The sequence below is a fragment of the Rhinoderma darwinii genome, chromosome 5 (assembly GCF_050947455.1).
Source record: "Rhinoderma darwinii isolate aRhiDar2 chromosome 5, aRhiDar2.hap1, whole genome shotgun sequence".
NCBI lineage: Eukaryota > Metazoa > Chordata > Amphibia > Anura > Rhinodermatidae > Rhinoderma > Rhinoderma darwinii.
In genome coordinates, this window is record NC_134691.1 from 88,245,738 (window position 1) to 88,266,100 (window position 20,363).

The 20,363-nt window shown below is 40.8% G+C and overlaps 1 protein-coding gene across 6 annotated transcripts in view; it reads left to right on the forward strand.

Annotated features, from left to right (window-relative positions):
• Positions 1-20,363, forward strand: part of RB1CC1 (RB1 inducible coiled-coil 1) — a 130,856-nt gene that overhangs the window by 19,941 nt on the left and 90,552 nt on the right. For all 6 annotated transcript variants that reach the window (XM_075826250.1, XM_075826249.1, XM_075826247.1 and 3 more), the window contains 2 exons: positions 10,154-10,280; positions 14,963-15,133. In XM_075826250.1, coding sequence (XP_075682365.1) covers positions 10,154-10,280; positions 14,963-15,133 — 298 coding nt within the window. The remainder of the gene's footprint in view (positions 1-10,153; positions 10,281-14,962; positions 15,134-20,363) is intronic.

The window sequence follows — 20,363 nt, forward strand, 5'->3', positions numbered from 1 at the left end:
ATCTAACTTTATTCTGCGGGTCGTTAGGATTACAGCGATACCACATTTACATAGTTGATTTATGTTTTTCTACTTTTGCACAATAAAACCACTTTTCTTTTAACAGTATTTCTTTTTGTGTCCCCTTTTTTTAAGAGCCATAAGATTTCCACTGACTTTGCTGTATGAGGGCTTAACGACTTTGGTCATTGATCACTTTTATAATACACTGCAATACATCTGTATTACAGTGTATTATGCCGGTCAGTGTAAAACTGCCTGGAATTCTAGAAGGGTCTATTAGGTCTACACGGTTGGCATATGCCTTTGTTAGGCCCCTGGCTGCTATGAAAACCATTGGCACCCTGTGGTCGTTTTTCAGGGTGGCAGAAGGAGCCCCCTCCCTCTGAAACCTCCAAGAGGCCACAGTCGCTATTGACCATGGCATCTAAGGGACGGCTGGGATCAGAGGTTACTCCGATCCCGGCTGTTACAGCAGAAGCCTGACTGTCATTAGACAGCCCGGCACCTGCACTCATGGCTTTTACGGGCTTAAAAAGCTGTGTTGTGGCATAAAAACCCATAATGACCGCCGTAAAAAGGCATATTGGCGATCATTAAGGGATCCGGTGTATGTATGTGTGTGTATATGTATATATATATATATATATATATATATATATATATATGTGTATATACAGATCCCAAAAGAAAATCCAGCAGCACTCCGATAATCAAGGTGAAAAAAGTGACGTTTATTGTGCCAAGATGACAAATGCAACATGGCTGCACTTGCCATGTTGGCACAATAAACTTCACTTTTTTTCACCTTGATTATCGGAGTGCTGCTGGATTTTCTTTTGGGATCTGTATGGTCTTTGGATCGGGACTATCAGCTGGCACCCTTTACTATTGGATTTCTCACTTGGAAACAGAGTGCTGCTGCCTTTCTACTGGTATATATATATATATATATATACACGACAGGATCGCGCAAGATAGAGAAGTGTTGTCCATATGGTGGTCATAAAGCAGGGTTTCCTCCCTGGAACCCCCCCTCTATGAGTCTGAATGGCCGCCATGTAATGCTGCATTTAAATGTCTGGCCAGAGAAGGCTTATCCCTGGCAAAATCAGCTAAATATTTGACCGGGGGTGCAGGGAATTACAGCGGCATCAATATGAACTTCCCCATGTTCTTTGAGTGTGTAAACCGGACCACATACAAATGTTTTGTTTCACGCCAATATTTATATATAGATAACTAAGTTCATAGATGTTCATGAGCTGAGATTGACAGTCCATTTTACTCCCACATTTACTTGTAACATTAGGAATTCTTATTGTTATGAAGCTGGCAGTGGACTTTTACTTACTATACCTAGAATGGGTTGCGGGTATAGTACTAGTAGATAAGACCGCTAGCTTTTTAGGCCTTCGTAATATAATAAATCCAGTATTGCATAACTATTGCTTGGAGACCTAAAAACAAAGATTAAAAAGAATCATCACTTAATAATAACGTAGGAATTGAATTAATACAACAGTTGTTGCTTTATATTTATCTATCCTTGTGACATTAGTAAAGCTTTCCAAATTAATAAGTGGCTCTTTCCACAATACAAAGTTTGTTTTCAGGAAACCGCCCAGTTATTCCTTTCTCATCCTAACGCTTGTTGAGGGCTGCAGTTCTATGAAGAACATAAAACCAACCATTAGGAAATTGTAGACCAAATGCTAATCCTCCCAGATCCACAATTAATGTAGGTATTTCTCATTTACTGGCTATGCAATTCCTTATATATCGGTGAAGGGTTACCTTAGATTTACAACAAATATACAAAAATGACATAAACAGCAATTATCGAAATAATATACCTAAATAATATAAACTAATAAAGTGGCTGCCTCACCATTAAATATCATATTCATTCTATGGGTCATAAAAATTAACAATGTTTGCCATTTAAATGCTATAAAAAACCCAAAAACTATCTAGTGAACATTTATAACATTCAGGACTTATTTACACAAACGTATTTCTCGTCCGTGTGCCGTCCATTTTAACAACGGATCGCACACTGAGCCATGAAATTCAATGGGCCTATTCACACATCGTTTTTTTTTATAACCTTCATGGTGCGTGTGTCCGTTGCAAGAAACTCACATGCATGTCCTATTCTCGTTCGTTTTTGCGCACCTTATTTGGCCATTGAAGTCTATGGGTACGTGAAAAAAGGATAGGATCCATGTGCTGTCCGTTTCTCACGCATCAGTTGCTAAAGAAATGCATAAAAAACAAAAGTGAAACCATTGTGCTTGCAGGGGAGAAAAACTGAGAGGAAAAAAGAATAACACACAGAAACAATTCTGAATCAATGCAAACGTATGCATGGAAAACAGCCAGTTTTTTGGTGAAGCAAATTGGATCAGGCCTTACATAGTGTGGTGCCACCTGGTGTTCAAAGTGTATAGCAATGTGCATATCCCCCTACTAAGCTAATTGCTGGTGAAAATAAATGCTCAGTCCCTCACCCCACAGCCAGTTCTCTGCATAGTGATTCTCTGTTCAGCCAGTAGAAATAGCTTTCTTCCCTGCTTGTCAGGGAAGGAGCAGAGTTTCTCCTAAGTAGCATGGCAGTATAGCTGAGGAGACTAAGGCCCCATGCACACGAACGTGCTTTTGCGGCCGCAATTCCCCCGATAATCCACGGGAGAATTGCGGTCCCATTCATTTCTATGGGGACATGCGCACGACCGTGGTTTCCAGGCTCTCAGGAAATAATGGACGCGCCATGTGCATGGCCCGCGATTTGCGGGCGGCTCGCGGGTGACACTTCGCTGCCGGCCGACCCGAAAATCATGGCCGTGCACATGCTACAGTCGTGTGTATGAGGCCTTATTCTGCACAGAACTCCTGCCCCAGCAGCGCAGATTAGCAGCAGCACCAATGGGGACACAGAGAAGAAAAATATTCAGAATTATTATAATTTTAATTTTTTTGATGTTAGAAACACTGGAAATTACATTAAAACAGCATCTGGATTAACAACCTGTCTGGACTTTTGGTATGAAAATGATTAATGAGATAAGCCCTTGGCGACTTGTGATGTAATTGTACGTAACATCCGCCAAGGGGGAATATAGAACAGGGAGTATAAAGCATAGGTCTCAGAATATTTGTAAAAGTTGTACTTTATAAAAACAAAAATATTTTAAATTTGGTATCACCGTAATTATATTGACCAGCAGAATAAAGTTAACATGTAGTTTTTTACTGCATGATGAATGGCGTAATAATGAATCCCAGAAAACAATGGAGGAATCCGTTTTTTATCCTATTTCACCCCACAAAGTATTTGTTTTAAGTTTCCCAGTACATTATATGGTATTTTTAATATGGCTATAGCGATGGAAAAATAAAGAAAGTTATGGCTTCTGGAAAGCGGTGAGTAAATAACGGAAACAAAAAAAAAAAATGGCGTTGACACCATAGGGTTAGCAGAATTGCATCTGTCACGAGAACAATTGATTCTTAAAAGCGGGGTATGGTTCCTCTAATAATGTATAGTTCAAACAGTTAAGTGCCATAATAGTAAAAGTTATTTGGAACTGGAGGTGCAGTTTTAGTAATAAAATTCTGTATACTTACAGCCCCCACTAGGTGGAGTTTACTGATTTATACATCTCCCATAGAACTCCATAATAAATGTATCTTCCTGAAGACAAGTTCATAAGCTCCTTCTAGCAGAATTGTATACACAGAAATATTTCTCTGTTAATCAATTATCTGCTATCCCTCGTAACGTTATGTACACATCTGAGCTATAGCTTCCATTTTTGACGAAAGCCATAACGTTGTGTTGTGTCCATTGGATGTTGACTCCGAAGGTGCCCGACAGACCCCAATGGGGTCCATTTGAGGTTTCTGTCGTTTTAACAGTAAAAATAATATTGCATGCTGTTCTAGTCTTGCCGAAGAGTGATGGAACTTACAGCGGACTGGCCAAATGCAAACCTGATCATAGCATATACCTTCTCTTGGTCTATTATTTCTAAGGGCTACTCTTCTAATTTCCACCCCGTAGCTATGTATGTCCACAGCATCTCTGGCATTTCTATTGGCTGACTGGAGCATCATCATACGTGTGAACCCTGATATTTCAACGACCCATATTCCAGATCCTAATGTTTGCTCTTGCTGTCTATTGCTGGAGCTATGGAGTGATCTCATTACAGAAAGAATACAAAAACATCATCATGTAGCTACGCTGAAAAGAACATTTTGGGAGGAAATGAAAAATACTTTGAGCTGCTTGTTATTTAATAGACTCCACCAGTGGCCGTGTGTTTTCTTTATATTGGCAACAGGGACAAGCGCATTTGAATTAAGTTTTAATACTGGTGATCCTGACCTCAACATCAGACAAATTGGAAATTTAGTAGTTGTATTTAAATCTATATGTCCTTATTTACTCGTCATATTGCTTTCATCAGGGTCTTATTTATAACATGGCTCATTTCACTGTCGTCAGACAGTCGTACACAACTGTGCTGAATTATATGTAATGTTGTTAGGTTTAGATGTAAAGTAGGAATGTATGTATAGATAATATATTTATTTATGCTTTGCGTCACAGGGCTGTGATGACTAGTTATCTTCGTAGCATCTGTCTATATCCGTCTACAGTGGTCAGAAAACATATTAACCCCTTAATGACCACCAATATGTGTGTTCACAGCGATCATTAAGGGTACTTATGCTACAGTGTTGCATTTTCAAAGTGCTGTGACATAAGCCTGGCACGGGTGTCCTTCGATGGCTAGAGCGAATGTCAGACGGTCTGTAGACTGCCGGGCTCCCGCTCTAATAGGTGGGATCAAAGTAACCTTCGATCCCGGCCGTTTAAACACCTTAGATGCGGCAGTCGATAGCAACTGCGGCACCTAAGTTGTTTCAGATGGAGGGGGCTCCCTATTTTACCCCATTGACACCTGCGCCACGCGATTGTGGGGGGCCAAAGGTTTTCATGGCAGCCGGGGGCCTAGCAAAGGTGTATGCTAACAGTATATGCCTATTAGGCCCTTCCAGAGGCAGGGCCTAATAGAATGCATGTAAGTTTAACAAAATGCTTTATTATGAAAAAAAAATTAAAAAGCTACACATAATTAGTAATGCTGTGTCCATAACCCCGTAAAAAAAAACAATGCCATAATTGGTGTTTTTTGTTCATTCTGCAATAAAAAGTGATCAAAAAGTAGTATATTCCCCAAAATAGTACCAATAAAAATTGCAAGTCGCCCCACAAAAAATAAGCCCTCTTACAGCTCTGGTAGCAAAAAAATAAAAAAAAAGTTGTGGCTCTTAAAATATGGCGACACAAAAATCAAATACTTTTAAAGAAAAAGTGTTTTAAGGCCTCATGCACACGACCGTAAAAACTCCCGTTATTACGGGTCGTAATTACGACCCGTAATAACGGGCTCATAGACTTCTATTGGCGACGGGTGCCTTCCCGTTTTCTCACGCGAAGGTGCCCGTGCCGTTGAAAAAGATAGAACATGTCTTATTTCAGGCCGTAATAACGGCACGGACAGTCCATAGAAGTCTATGGAGCTCTCGTAATGACGGGTGGCTACATGTGTGCACCCGTCATTACGGCAGCGTTGCTAAGCGACGTCAGTAAATAGTCACTGTCCAGGGAGCTGAAAGAGTTAACTGATCGGCAGTAACTCTTTCAGCACCCTGGACAGTGACTACCGATCAGTATAAACCTGTACAAAATAAAAATAAAAGACTTTCATACTTACCGACAACTTCCTGCTTCCTCCAGTCCGGTCTCCCGCCCGTTGCCTTGGTGACGCGTCCCTCTCGACATCCGGCCCGACGTCCTGGATGACGTTTCAGGCTATGTGACCGCTGCAGCCAATCACAGGTCAATCACAGGCTGCAGCGGTCACATGGACTGCCGCGTCATCCAGGGATGTCGGGCTGGATGTGAAGAGAGGGACGCGTCACCAAGACAACGGCCGGGTAAGTATGAATTTCTTTAACTTTTATTACAGAAAAGGCTGTCCCTTCTCTCTATCCTGCACTGATAGAGAGAAGGGGCTGCCGATTAGTGCAGTGCTATTTTGCCGCCAAAAACGTGCCCGTAAATACGGGTGGAATACGGGTGACACCGGACCCATATTTACGGGCACGGGTTCGTAAATACTGGTGCAAAACGGGTGGAATACGTGTGACACCGGACCCGTATTTACGCCAGTATTTACGGGTGGGAAAAAATACGGTCGTGTGCATGAGGCCTTATTGTGTGAAAGTATTAAAACCTATAGTCACTAAAGTGTTAAATATAATATAATAGGAACCCGAAACCCTAGTCTGATTTGAAAGCTTTGCCTAGGAAAGACCATGCTGATGCAGTATAACTACTTTGAGTCTTGTTGCTGTGCTCAGTCTTGCCATGGTAGACCTGTGACATGAAACGGTCTTCCACAACCTCACCTTTGTAGCAGAGTTTGGCTGTTCCTCATCCAGTTTTAAGCCTCCTACACAGCTGTTTCTGTTACAGTTAATGATTGTGTTTCAATCTACATATGAAAATGATGATCATTATCACCTGTTTGGTATAATTGGTTAATCATACACCTGACTATGATCCTACAAAATCCATGACTTTATGCAAGTGTAGGTAGAAGAATTGATGGTGTTTTGAAAGCAAAGGGTGGTCACACCATATATTGATTTGATTTAGATTTCTGTTTATTCACTTTTGTATTTTGTTAATTGATGAAAAAAAAAAATATTAGCACTTCTATTTTTGAAAGCATTTTTACTTTGCAGCTTTTTTCTACAACTGCTTAAAACTTTTGCACGATACTATATATACAATTTATTTTCCAGAATACCATTTAAGCAAAAGTTGCATAGTCTGACATCAAAATTTGGCGTTGTATTTATCTTGGATGTGCTGCTTGCCTGATACGGCTGCATTTTGTTGTCGGCGTCTGCATGGCTGTGGTATGAACTTTAAGTTCCCTGCCACTGCCCTGCTCTGTTATTGAAATCTGTCCTGATAATGAAATTACTTTTTATTAAGGAATATCTCCTAATATAATCGCCTTATAATGGAAATCAAATGTCTAGGTAGTGAGGGGTTATGGGTTTTACAGTGACAGCCCAAAAGATACCCCATATGGATTGTTATTCTTCTTTCTCATGCAGAGTTGAACTCTGAGCCTGGCAACGCTGCTAGGAGCTGTTTTAGTTTTGGCTTTTGTGTCAAATTCAAATATAAAATGAGTTTTTAAAGAGGCTTTATGAGATTCTTCCAGAAATAGCATTCTCTATGTCTTTATTAATTTTCAGACCCCCTGATATTCAGTTTGCAGTCTGCTCCTAGATTTAGACCTTTTTCATGTGCCCATGTTCCTCCAAGTGATATGTACATGCTAAATATGAGGTATGTGATTTCAGGATGCTGCTGCCTTCACAAGCTTGTATCAGCACAGTTTAATTCATATACTGATTTCCTCCACTCCAGCCTAAGAGGTATCTCTTCTTGTGCGGACAGACACTGATACAGAGGAGTGTGTAATTCTCCCCCTTCCCCTGCAGATTCTGCCGTGGGTACAACACAGCCTGTGTAGACCTCTGTGTATATTTTCCTCCCTATCTTTACTCTGATACAGTTCAGCCTGTGTGATCTTCCCTCCTTGAAGACTTGGGTGCTTTCCAACCTCTCTACTCTCTGATCTGCCATGTACAACCTCCTCTTCCAGCCAACTGCTAACTCTAAGGGTATGTTCACACGTGCACGACCGTTACGGCTGAAATTACGGAGCTGTTTTCAGGCGAAGACAGCTCCTGAATTTCAGACGTAATTGCATGTGCAGGTGTTTTTGCAGCGTCCATTACGGATGTAATTGGAGCTGTTTTTCTATGGAGTACATGGAAAACGGCTCCAATTATGTCCCAAGAAGTGACATGCACTTCTTTGACGCGGGCATCTTTTTTTACGCGCTGTCTTTTGACAGCGGCGCGTAAAAAAAATGACCGTCTGCACAGTACATCGTAAAACTCATTCAAATGAATGGGCAGATGTTTGCCGACGCTTTCGAGCAGTATTTTAGACCGTAATACCAGGCGTAAAACGCCTGATTTACGTCCGTAAATAGTGCGTGTGAACATACCCTAACACTGCAAAGATGGGGTGACCAGAGAGAGAAAGAGCCGACAAAGCCAGGATCTGTCCGATCTAAGTCAGAATGGCAGCACAGCTAGCTATGTCCAGGAGTTGCACAGACTCTACAACAACAAAATGGTAGAATATGTTTAATGAAGACTGCCTAGAAAGTTGCTTAATTCTTCATTTAGGAAGCAAATGAACAATACGAAAATGTCAAATATCTTTGAAGCAAATAACGGTGTAAAGGGAAGTGTTTTATATATTTATATCTAAGTACATGTGAGTGTATATATATATATATATATATATTTGTCCCTCGAGAAAGGTGTAGGGGGGGAGACATTGGACACATCCAATGCATTCACACTGCCTACTCCCCCCCCCCCCTCCCTCACCAGGTAATGAGACACCCTGGGGGGTGAAAGCCATAAGCCGTAAACAAATCGTGTATTTCCAGGAAGCAGGAAGTTCCAACTTCTTGCCCCCCCCCCTCGCCAGGTAATGAAACTCCATGGGGGGGAGCCATAAACCCATGCCCTCTCCCCCCTTGCCCGTGTATGAGCATGTGATGTCACACAGATGTGCACGGAAAAGGTATAAGAGGGTCAACTGTCCCACATTCGCCCTCTTGTTCCTGCCTCCCTCCTCAGAGACCAACTCACCAACCTTGGACCACATGAACGGCTAAGTATCCACGTGTAGCAGCAGTTACACGTAACAATCCCCCCCCCCCTCCTTACTTCAACCCTTTACCTGTACATCCCCTGGTACCTGAACATTCCTTGGTACCTGTTTAACCCTTTCCCACCATTTACCTGCTACATAGCAACCCATTCCCCTTGTTAACCCTTTATCCTCCTTATTCCGTGTTAACCCTTTATTGCACAGGGACATTTATTGCTAGGGGGGAGTGGGACAGAAACAGTGAGCATGTCTATTGTATTGTAACTGTATTCATATGTATGTTTAGGTAAGTGGGTGGTGGTATAAGGTAGGATTGTGGTACCGTGTTTATACTGTACTACGTATAGTGTGAGTATACTCGGTATATATTAACTTGTTATATGTATTGGGGTATACTAATACTATACTGTGATCAGTTACTGTGTTTGATGTATTTTATATGTAAGTGTGATTATTGTTGGTAAGAAATATTATCCTTTATTTACTACACAATTGTATTTATTGTAGCAGCAAAGCAAGTAGATGAACGTTCGTAAAAGAGAAAGGTAGGGAAGCTAGGCATAACCCTAGTGACCCTGATTAATAAAGGAGGTAGTAATAGTGGGTGACACGAGTGAGTGAATCTCACCATTATACTAGCCCTTTAACAAACGGTACAATGAATGTGCATGTCATAACATGCTTGTGATAGCACTGCACCTGTTATATATGATTGATCTGCCTCCTGATAAGATGGTACACCAACCTCCTCCTGATAAGATGGTATACCAACCTCCTGTCAGAAAGCAGGCTACAGAAATATGGCCACCTAAATCTTGAATTGATGCTTGATCTGCTTCCTGACTCTATGTGGATGGTCTTTACAAAGTGCTTTCATAAGAGCCACATAAAATTGACAGCCAGAGTTTCCGCATAACATTTCTATTGTAACAGCGACTGTCTTCTACCCCCATAATGGTGGCCACCATAGTGTTCGCACAACCTTGATTGACACAGCTTTTCATGACGGTAACAGACAGACTATCCCAATATACTATGTAACACTAACAATCAAAACTATCCTATTACTTATCAAGCGTTGATCACTTTCAGCGAAAATCAATGTGATCATTCACCCAGCAGTCAATTGTTGAATATTCCTGCAAGTTTGCCTATATTATGAAAGCGAGGATGGGAGTTCTTCAATGACAGCACCTTTAAAGCAATATTCTTTATTATAAATGTTCCAATTTTGATTCCTTGTGAACTGAACAAATATGATTTTATGTACTTTTTTTTTGTTCCTGTGTATTAACATAGGGTGACTGACCTTAAGCATGCTATTCAGGCTAAGTACAAGATCGCTGTTCAGCACCAGATCCTTGTTGTAAATGGGGGAGAATGTATGGCACCTGACAGGAGGGTGTGCAGTTACAGCGCTGGTACTGTAAGTATTAATGTTTCATTATTTTTTGGTTATTAATGTATCACGTATTTAATTTTAGTTTCATTAAACGCAATTCTCTAGAAGATAAATAATGTGGTGTTTTGTATTGTTTTTATCTTTTTTTATATTTTAAAGTTAGTAGCTTTTTTTATTTTTTAAAACCTTCTCAGGGGCGGCTATATTGTAGTTATTCCCTTTCTGTATTTTCTGTAAAGAGTGTGTGTGCTTTGTGCCAGCTGCAATGAATAGCAGATAATGGTCAACGAAATGTCATAGACTTAAACAGTCTCCATCCCCCTCCCCCAGAGACCAAAGAGTGATGATGTATACAGAGCTTTATTGGTGTGTGTAGTGTTGCTTTTCTGCCTTATGTAGGCTTGCAGCAGTACAATAGAGCTGTCCCTTGTCATTAAATCCCCTGCCCTCTAATCATAATGAGATGACTCTGCTGCCCTGCTCTATCTACACAGCAAAGTTTAAAAGTGAGCTACAGAATACAGGAAATAGCCTGTTGTGCGTGTGCTCCAGTGTTTAGTGTGATATGGATAGTGATATATTTATATTAAAACTTGATTTAAATAATAGATATTTTCTGCCATAAACTAGGTCCACTGTTCTTCTCATTAAAAGGGCTGTCTGGTTTGATTATATCTCTGACCTTTAACCCTTTGGCTCAATATCACGTACATGTACGTGATAAGCGTCATAGGGAAGTTTGGAGGGCGCTCACAGGCTGAACTCGCTCCATACGCTGTGGGTGTCATCTGTGTTTTACAGCTGACACCTGGGATGAATGGCCGGGAACAGCGTTTGCTCTATCCCTGGCCTTTTAAACCCCTCAAATGCTGCAGTCAATCGCGACCGCAGCATCTGAAGTGTTGAAAAGGGGGCCGGCCCCCTCCGACAGCTCAACGCCCCCCCAACACCACGTGTCTGTGGCACAGCTTAACAGAAGCCTGTGAAAATGACGATATACTGCAATACATTAGTATTTCAGTATATTGTATCAGCGATCTAACGATCGCTGGTTTAAGTCCCCTAGGGGGACTAATAAAATGTGTCAAAAAAAAAAAAGTTGAATAAAGTTTATTCGTACTGAAAAAAAAAAATATTGAAAGTTAAAAAAAAAACTTTTCCCGTTTTTCCTCTAAAGTAATGTAAAAAATAAACAAAATTGGTATTGCTGCGTCCATAAATGTCTGAACTATTACAATATACCATTATTTAACTTGCACGGTGAACGCAGTAAAAAACACAAATTTAAACCGCCAAAATCACTGTTTTTTTGGTCACCTTAGCTGGTAAAAAAAAAAAAAAAAGGTAATAAAGAGTGATCAAACGGTACCAATAAAAACTATAGCTCGTCACGCTAAAAATAAGCCCTCACACTGCTCAATCCATGGAAAAACTATATAAATTTGATATCGCCGTAATTGTATTGAGCCACAGAAAAAAGTTAAGTTGATGTTTTTACCGTACGGTGAAAGCCGTAAAAACGAAAACCAAAAAACAATGGATGAATCACAGTTCTTTCCAATTTCAGTCCGTTTTCTAGTACGTTATATGGTACTTCAAATGGTGCCATTAGAAACTACAACGCCTCCCGCAGACAATAAGCCCTCACACGGAAATATGGCAATAAGCCCTATTGACGGAAAAATAAAAAAGCTATGGCGCCTGGAACGTGGGGAGTGAAAAATGAAAAAATGTCTCGGTCCTTAACCCCCTCCCGACCGACATCTGTCGTGTGTATATATACGGCGCACATCGGGTGGGTGTGTTTGGAGCGGGCTCACGGGCTGAGCCAGCTCCATAAGACGGGCGTGTCGGCTGTATCTTACAGCCGACACTTTCGGGTAATGAGCGGTATCCCGTTTGAGCGAGATCCCGCTCGTTTAACCCGTTAAATCCCACGGCATTTAAGTCACAGGGCTTCATAATCACGATATACTGCAATACATTAGTTGGATCACTGGTTCAAGTCCCCTAGGGGGAAAAGTAAAAACAGAGTAAAATAAAAAAAATGTAAACGTTCAAAAAAAAAACCTTTTTCCCATTTTTCCTCAAGCACAATGTAAAAAAAGAAATATTTAACATAACTGGTATCGACGCATCCAAAGAAGTCTAAACTATTACGATATATCATTATTTGGTCCGCACGGTGATTGCCATAAAAAATTAAAACCGGCAGAATTGCTGTTTTGTGGTCTCTTCATCTCTCAGAAAAAATGAAATAAAAGGTGATCAAAAAGTCTCATGTACCCCAAAATTGTACCAATTGTACAGTTCGTTCCGCAAACCATAAGCTCTCATACCGCTAAATAGACGGAAAAATAAAACGGTTATCGCTCTTAGAATATGACGACAAAAAACTCAAATTTTATTTTTAACAATCAGTTTTTTCCTTGTAAAAGTAGTAAAACATAAAAAAAATACATACACTTGGTATCGCTGTAATCCTATTGACCCGCAGAATAAAGTTAGAATGCCGTTTTTACCGTATGGGGAATGCCGTAAAAATAAAACTACCCAAAAGATGAGGAATCACTGTTTTTCTCCTATTCCACCCCACAAATATTTTTTCCCAGTCACCCACTACATTATATGGTACAATAAATGGCGCTGTAAAAATCTACAACTCGTCCCGCTAAAAACAAGCCCTCATACGGCAATATTGATAGAACAATAAAAAAGTTACGGCTTTTGGAAGGTGGGGAGGAAAAAACAAAAGTGAAAATCCGAAAAATGGCTGCGGCCGGAAGGACTTAAGGGGTTAAAGATAAGTTCATGATCACAGTTCTCTGACTTCTGGTAGTCCCTGCAGTCAGTTGGTGTTTTGTGGGATGGCGCTGCAGGAAAAATGAAGAATAACACAGTACTCACTGACACTTGAGGTTCACTATGACATGTCAGAAGTTTGTCGAAAGTTTAGTTACACTTTAAGCCAGGAGCCACATTTTGACGTGGCTCTTGGTGTTAGATAATAGAAGATGGATCATGGCAACTCCTCTAGCAGCTCAAAGAGGATCTGTTGTCACCTACACTGTTCTCAGGCAACATACGATAGAATAATGTTGCTGAGCTCGGCAGAATATAGATTTTTAGTATGGCATGCAGTATTTTATAGTAGAAAACCTTATATGCTGGCTATGCTTACAAAAATCACATATAAGGGTAATTCTGTCTCAAAATTCAGTCTGTAATTTTTGAGGCAGGTCTTGATCTGCCCGCATGCCGTTTGCCGCGGTTTTCGCGGCGGTTTTCACCCGCGGCCTTTGAGCGCCGCAGGCAAAAAAAGGCACGAAATACGCTTTCTCTGCCTCCCATTGATGTCAATGGGAGATCAGAGACGTAAACGCCCCAAGATAGGGCATGTCGCTTCTTTTTCCTGTGAGATGGTTTTTACGCTCTCAGGAAAAAAACGCCTCTGCCTCCCATTGAAATCAATGGGAGGCATTCTGGGCCGTTTTTTGGTGAGGTTTCTGCGTCAAAAAACATGTGAAAAAACTCTGTGTGAACTGGCCCTTAAGGAGCAAGGTCATTGAAAGATACAATGTATTTGGAATATATCTGCAAAAAGATGGCAGCCATATTGTGGCAAACTTAAAGAACAATTTAGGAAAGTGCTAGTTCACATCCGAGTTCCCGGTTCCGTTGTTCTGCTCCGTTATAGGAGCAGAACAACGACAATTCTGGAGACTCTCAGGATCCGTTGCGTGACGGAAAGCAACGGCTCCTGACGGAGCTAACTGACTTTAATGAGTTCTGTTAGGTCTCTGTCGTGGTTTCCGTCATCTTGCCAAACGTAATCGCTCAGCATGCTGCGCTATATTGTTTGGCAAAAACAGAATCTGTGACAGAGGTCCCTAACAGAGCAGATGTAAACAGCTCGGGGAAAATGAAATGATTTTACATTTAGGATGATATTGGGGAGAATGTATTATCATGTGGACCCTTTACTTTTGAAATGACATTACTTACTACACAAATAACAGCATGCAGTGTCAATCAGCTGCTTCTAAGGCCAGCATTATATTGTTGTGTATTAAAAGAGGCATGGACTCGCGGGACAGGGATGTAATATTACCACTTTACAAAGCATTAGTGAGGTCTCATCTAGAATATGCAGTCCAGTTCTGGGCTCCAGTTCATAGAAAGGATGCCCTGGAGTTGGAAAAAATACAAACAAGAGCAACGAAGCTAATAAGGGGCCTGGAGAATCTAAGTTATGAGGAAAGCTTGAAAGAATTAAACCTATTTAGCCTTGAAAAGAGACGACTAAGGGGGGACATGATTAACTTATATAAATATATTAATGGCACATACAAAAAATATGGTGAAATCCTGTTCTATGTAAAACCCCTTCAAAAAACAAGGGGGCACTCCCTCCGTCTGGAGAAAAAAAGGTTCAACCTGCAGAGGTGACGAGCCTTCTTTACTGTGAGAACGGTGAATTTATGGAATAGTCACCGCAGGAGCCGTCACAGCAGGGACAGTAGATTGCTTTTCCTAGAACAAAATAATATTAGCTCCTATGTGTAGAAATTTTTCCCTTCCCTTTTCCCGTCCCTTGGTTGAACTATGTAACTATGTACTTTATAGCATATGGCATGTGACTCAAGTATATACAGCCATACCTGCACTTTTAGCCTTCAATGTTCTTGTTCGTTTTGCCATCACAGGACACCAACCCAATATTCCTCTTCAATAAAGAGATGATTTTATGTGAACGGCCTCCAGTTATTCCTCGGACAACATTTTCTGCAGAGAATGAAATGGAATTAAAAGTTGAAGAGTCCCTTATGATGCCTGCTGTATTTCACACCGTCGCCTCAAGGACACAGCTCGCAGTGGTGAGAAATGTAAACTTTTTCTAACAGCTAGTGGACAGAGGAGTAGAAGATATACAGTTAGAGCCAGTTAGAGCCAGAATTATTTGGACAGTGACACAATCTTCATGATTTGGGCTCTGCTTGCCACCACATTGGATTTGAAATGAAACAACTGAGATGCAATTGAAGTGTAGACTTTCAGGTTTAATTTTTTTCAATACTTTGTAGAGAATCCTTTGCAGGCAATGACTGGCTGGAACCCATGGACATCACCAAACGCTGGGTTTCCTCCTTTGTGATGCTTTGCCGGGCCTTTACTGCATCTGTCTTCAGTTGTTGCTTGTTTGTGGGTCTTCCTGCCTTAAGTTTTGTTTTAGGGCGCTGTAATGTAGATAACAGTATTTTTTATTTTGAAAAACGATAATTTTTGAGCAAGATATGAGCAATTTTAGATTTATGCAAATTAGTTTCTTAATAGACAACTGGTCGTGTTTTTACTTTTTACCAACTGGGCGTTGTAAAGAGAAGTGTATGAGGCTGACCAATCAGTGACCAATCAGCGTCATACACTTCTCATTGTCGCCTAGTTGGTAAAAAGTAAAAACACTCCCAGTTGTCTATTAGGAAACTAATTAGCATAAATATAAAATTGCTCATATCTTGCTTAAAAATTATCATTTTTCAAAATAAAAACCACTGCTGTTATCTACATTACAGCGCCGATCAGATTATGTAGGAGATAGGGCATTTATAATCTGGTGACAGAGCCTCTTTAACCTCTTCCCGCCATTTCACGTACAGTTACGTGATGGGAGATGGCCTTTTCCCGTATCTCCACGTAACTGTACGTGATGGAGATGAAGCTGGCTCAGGAGCTGAGGTATCGGCCTGGACCGGAGCTAGCCTCCGATCCGACCGATTAACCTTTCACATGCTGCGTTCAATAGAGATCGCAGCATGTGAGGAGTTTATAGCCACCGGCGCCCCAGCAACGTGATCGCTGGGTTGCCGGTGGCTGCAAAGGCGATCGGAGGGCTAATACTTACCTCCCAGTCTGCCAGTAACGTCTTCGGCGGGGCCCAGGAGGCTTCCGGTACCATCGGCAAGATGGCGCCGGCTCAGCTTCCAGCTCAGAAGCTGAGCCGGCGTCATCAGCAGTGGGTGTCCGCTGTATGTTACAGCGGACACCCCGATCTATCGGCAGGAACCGGAGCTAGCTCCGATTCCTGCCATTAACCCCTTCAATGCAGCGATTCAATGCAATCGCTGCATCAAAGTGGTTTGTATGCAATCGGCAGCCTTGCCATGCGATGGCACGGCTGGCGACTGCTACTACCATACATATTTGGTATCGCTGCAACCGTAACGACCTTAACTATAAAAATATTATGTTATTTATTCCGCACAGTGAACGTCGTAAAAAAAAAACTAAAAAATACTGACATAATTGCTATTTTTTGGTCACTTTGTCTTCCAAAAATTGAAATAAAAAGTGATCAAAAAGTCGCATGTACCTAAAAATGGTACCTATAAAAACTATAACTCGTCTCGCTAAAAACAAGCCCTCATGCAGCTCCGTCAACGAAAAATGTAAAACCGTTATGGCTCTCACAACTTGGCCACAGAAAAAATCCATTCTCTTTACAAAAGTTATTTTATTGTGCAAAAAGTTGTAAAACATAAAAAGTGCTATAAATTTGGTATCACCGGAATCGGACTGACCTGCAGAATAAAGGTAACATGTAATTTATAACGCATGGTAAACGCTGTATAAAAAGAACTAAAAAAATATGCCAGAATTGCTATTTTTTGGTCACCTTGCCTCCCAAAAAAAAAGGATAACAAGTGATCAAAAAGTCGCATGTACCCCAAAATGGTACCAATAAAAACTACAGCTCGTCACACAAAAAAAAACAGCCCACATACCACTACGTCTATGAAAAAATAAAATTAGTCAAGGCACCAATAAGCCAGGAAATAACAATATGCAGTTGTGCCGGCCCGAGGGGAACGTTTCTTCTGTTTCAAGTGGCGAATTATCAAGGCCCCTAAAATTAGGGAACCAGGAAGGGGAGGGCCCAAACATATCTGCTGGAAGTGAGGGCGCCCGTATTATACCAGGACAACACTTTCTCAGCAAAATTCCCCAAACTTCAAAGGTGCGGAGTGCGGACCAAAAGGGGAATAAGTAAAGACCATTTATTAGTGCTACACCGGCCTGTGCAGAAAGGATTGTGTCACAGCGTAACACACATCTATGGGTTATTTTATTGTTTTTTTTTACCCCACTATACCACCTGACTATGCCCCTTATATACTCCGCCCGCCTTACATGTACCCCCACATTATAAACGGAAACACCAGTAAGACTCCAAACAAAACTACTACAAGCAAAATCCACGCTCCAAAAGCCAAATGGCGCTACCTCCCTTCTGAACCATACAGTGTGCCCATACAGCAGTTTACTTCCACATATATGGCATCGCCATACCCGGAAGAACCCTTTTAACAATTTTTGGGGTGTGTGTCTCCAGTGGCACAAGCTGGGCGCCACATATTGGCATATCTATTGAAAAACCATTTTCACTCTGCAACATCGCGTGCACACCAATTTCTGCCAATCACCTGTGGGGTTAATATGCTCACTACACCCCTAGGTGAATACCTTGAGGGGTGTAGTTTCCAAAATGGGGTCACTTCTGGGGGGATCCACTGTTTTGGTCCCACAGGGACTTTGCAAATGCGACATAGCGCCCAGAAACCAATCCAGCAAAATCTGTACTCCAAAAGCCAAATGGCGCTCCTTCCCTTCTGAGCCCTACTCTGTGCCCAAACAGCAGTTTATGACCACATATGTGGTATTGCCGTCCACAGGAGAAGTTGCTTTACAAGTGTTGGGGTGCGTTTTTTCATTTATTTGTTGAGAATATGAAACATTTTCAGCTAAAACTACGTCTTATTGAAGAAAAATAATTTTTTTTATTTTCACTGCCCAATTCTAATAATCTATGAAACACCTGTGGGGTCAAAATGCTCACTACACCCCTAGATGAATTCCTCAAGCGGTGTAGTTTCGTGAATCGAGTCACTTTTGGGGAGTTTCCACTGTACTGGTACCTTAGGAGCTTTGCAAAAGTGACATGGTGTCAAGAAACCAATCCAGCAAAATCTGTCCTCCAAAGCCAAACGGCACTCCTTCTCTTCTGATCCTTGCCGTATGCCCAAACAGCAGTTTATGACCACAAATGGGGTATTGCCGTACTCCAGAGAAGTTTCTTTACAAATGTTGGGGTTCTTTTATTCCTTTATTTGTTGAGAAAATGAAAAATGTTGAGCTAAAGCTACGTCTTATTGGGAAAAAAAGGATTTTTTTTATCTTCACTGCCCAATTCTAATAAAATCTATGAAACCCCTGTGGGTTCAAAATGCTCACTACACCCCTAGATGGATTCTTCAAGGGGTGTAGTTTCCTAAATGGAGTCACTTTTTTGGTGTTTTCACGGTTTTGGTCCCTTAGGGGCTTTGCAAATGCGACGTGGTCTCAGCAAACCATTCCTGCTAAATTTGAGCTCCAAAAGCCAAATGGCGCTCTTTCCCTTCTAAGCCCTGCCGTGTGTCCAAACAGCCGTTTATTATCACATGTGGGGTATTGTTTTACTCGGGAGAAATTGCTTTACAAAAGTAGTGGTGCATTTTCTCCTTTTAGTCCTTGTGGAAATTAGAAAAAATTAGCTAAACCTACATTTTATTTGAAAGAATGTAGATTTTCATTTTCATGGCCTACTTCCAATAATTTCTGCAAAAAACCTGCGGGGTCAAAATGCTCACTATACCCCTAGATAATTTCCTCAAGGGGTATAGTTTCCAAAATGGGGTCACTTTTGGGGGATTTCCACTGTTTTGGTGCCGCAAGCGCCTTTCAAACCCGACATGGAGCCTAAAATATTTTCTAATAAAAAGGAGGCCCCAAAATCCTCTATGTGCTCCTTTGTTTCTGAGGCCGGTGCTTCAGACAATAAGTGCACTAGGGCCACATGTGGGGGATTTCTAAAAACTGCATAATCTCGGCAATAGATATTGAGTTGCGTTTCTCTGGTAAAACTTTCTGTGTTACAAGAAAAATAGATGAAAAATGAATTTCTGCAACAAAAAAAAAAGAAATTTGAACATTTCACATCTACTTTGCCTTAATTCCTGTGAAACATCTAAAGGGTTAAGAAACTTTCTAAATGCTGTTTTGAATACTTTGAGGGGTGAAGTTTTTAAAATGGGATGACTTATCGAGGGTTTCTAATATATAAGGCCCTAAAATCCGCTTCACAACTGAACTGGCCCCTGTAAAAATAGCCTTTTGAATTTTTCTTGAAAATGTGAGAAATTGCTGCTAAAGTTCTAAGCCTTGAAACGTCCTAGAAAAATAAAAGGATGTTCAAAAAACGATGCCAATCTAAAGTAGACATATGGGTGATCTTAATTAGCAACAATTTTGTGTGGTATTACTATCTGTCTTACAAGCAGATACATATAAATTTAGAAAAATGCTAATTTTTGCAATTTTTCGCTAAATTTTGTTGTTTTTCACAATTAAATACTTAATGTATCGAGAAAATTTTGCCAGTAACATAAAGTCCAATGTGTCACGAGAAAACAATCTCAGAATCCCTTGGATAGGTAAAAGCATTCCGAAGTTATTACCACATAAAGTGAAACATGTCAGATTTGAAAAAATTGGCTGTGTCCTGAAGGCCAAAACAGGCTGTGTCTTGAAGGGGTTAAACAGCTTACGAGATAATTGTCCAACTACCTTTTGGTCCCTTGTAAAAGAGGCAGCTACATATTGAAGAGCTGTAATTCCTAAACTCTTCCTCAAATAAGGATGTAAATACCCACAAATTAAAGCTGAGATTCTGCACTTTAAGCCCATATTGATTATATAACTGTATAGTCAATATGTTTTGGTAAACGGCTAAAATGCCAAAACTTGTGTCACTGTCCAAATAATTCTGGACCTAACTACCTTTTTTTGTGGCTGGATAGGAGTATAGTTTGGCTTGTAGTTACCCCCTTTAGGGGATTTTTTTCAGAAATAAGATGGAATGATGTTGGTATCGCTAATGATCTGTATGGGCATATACGGATATATATATATAGAGACCTAGGTAAAATTTAGTAGACTTGTAGAAATGTCTGCGGCTGAAAATCTACTGCATATGTTTGAGTGGGGTTAACTCTGCAGCAAGCACATGGTTTT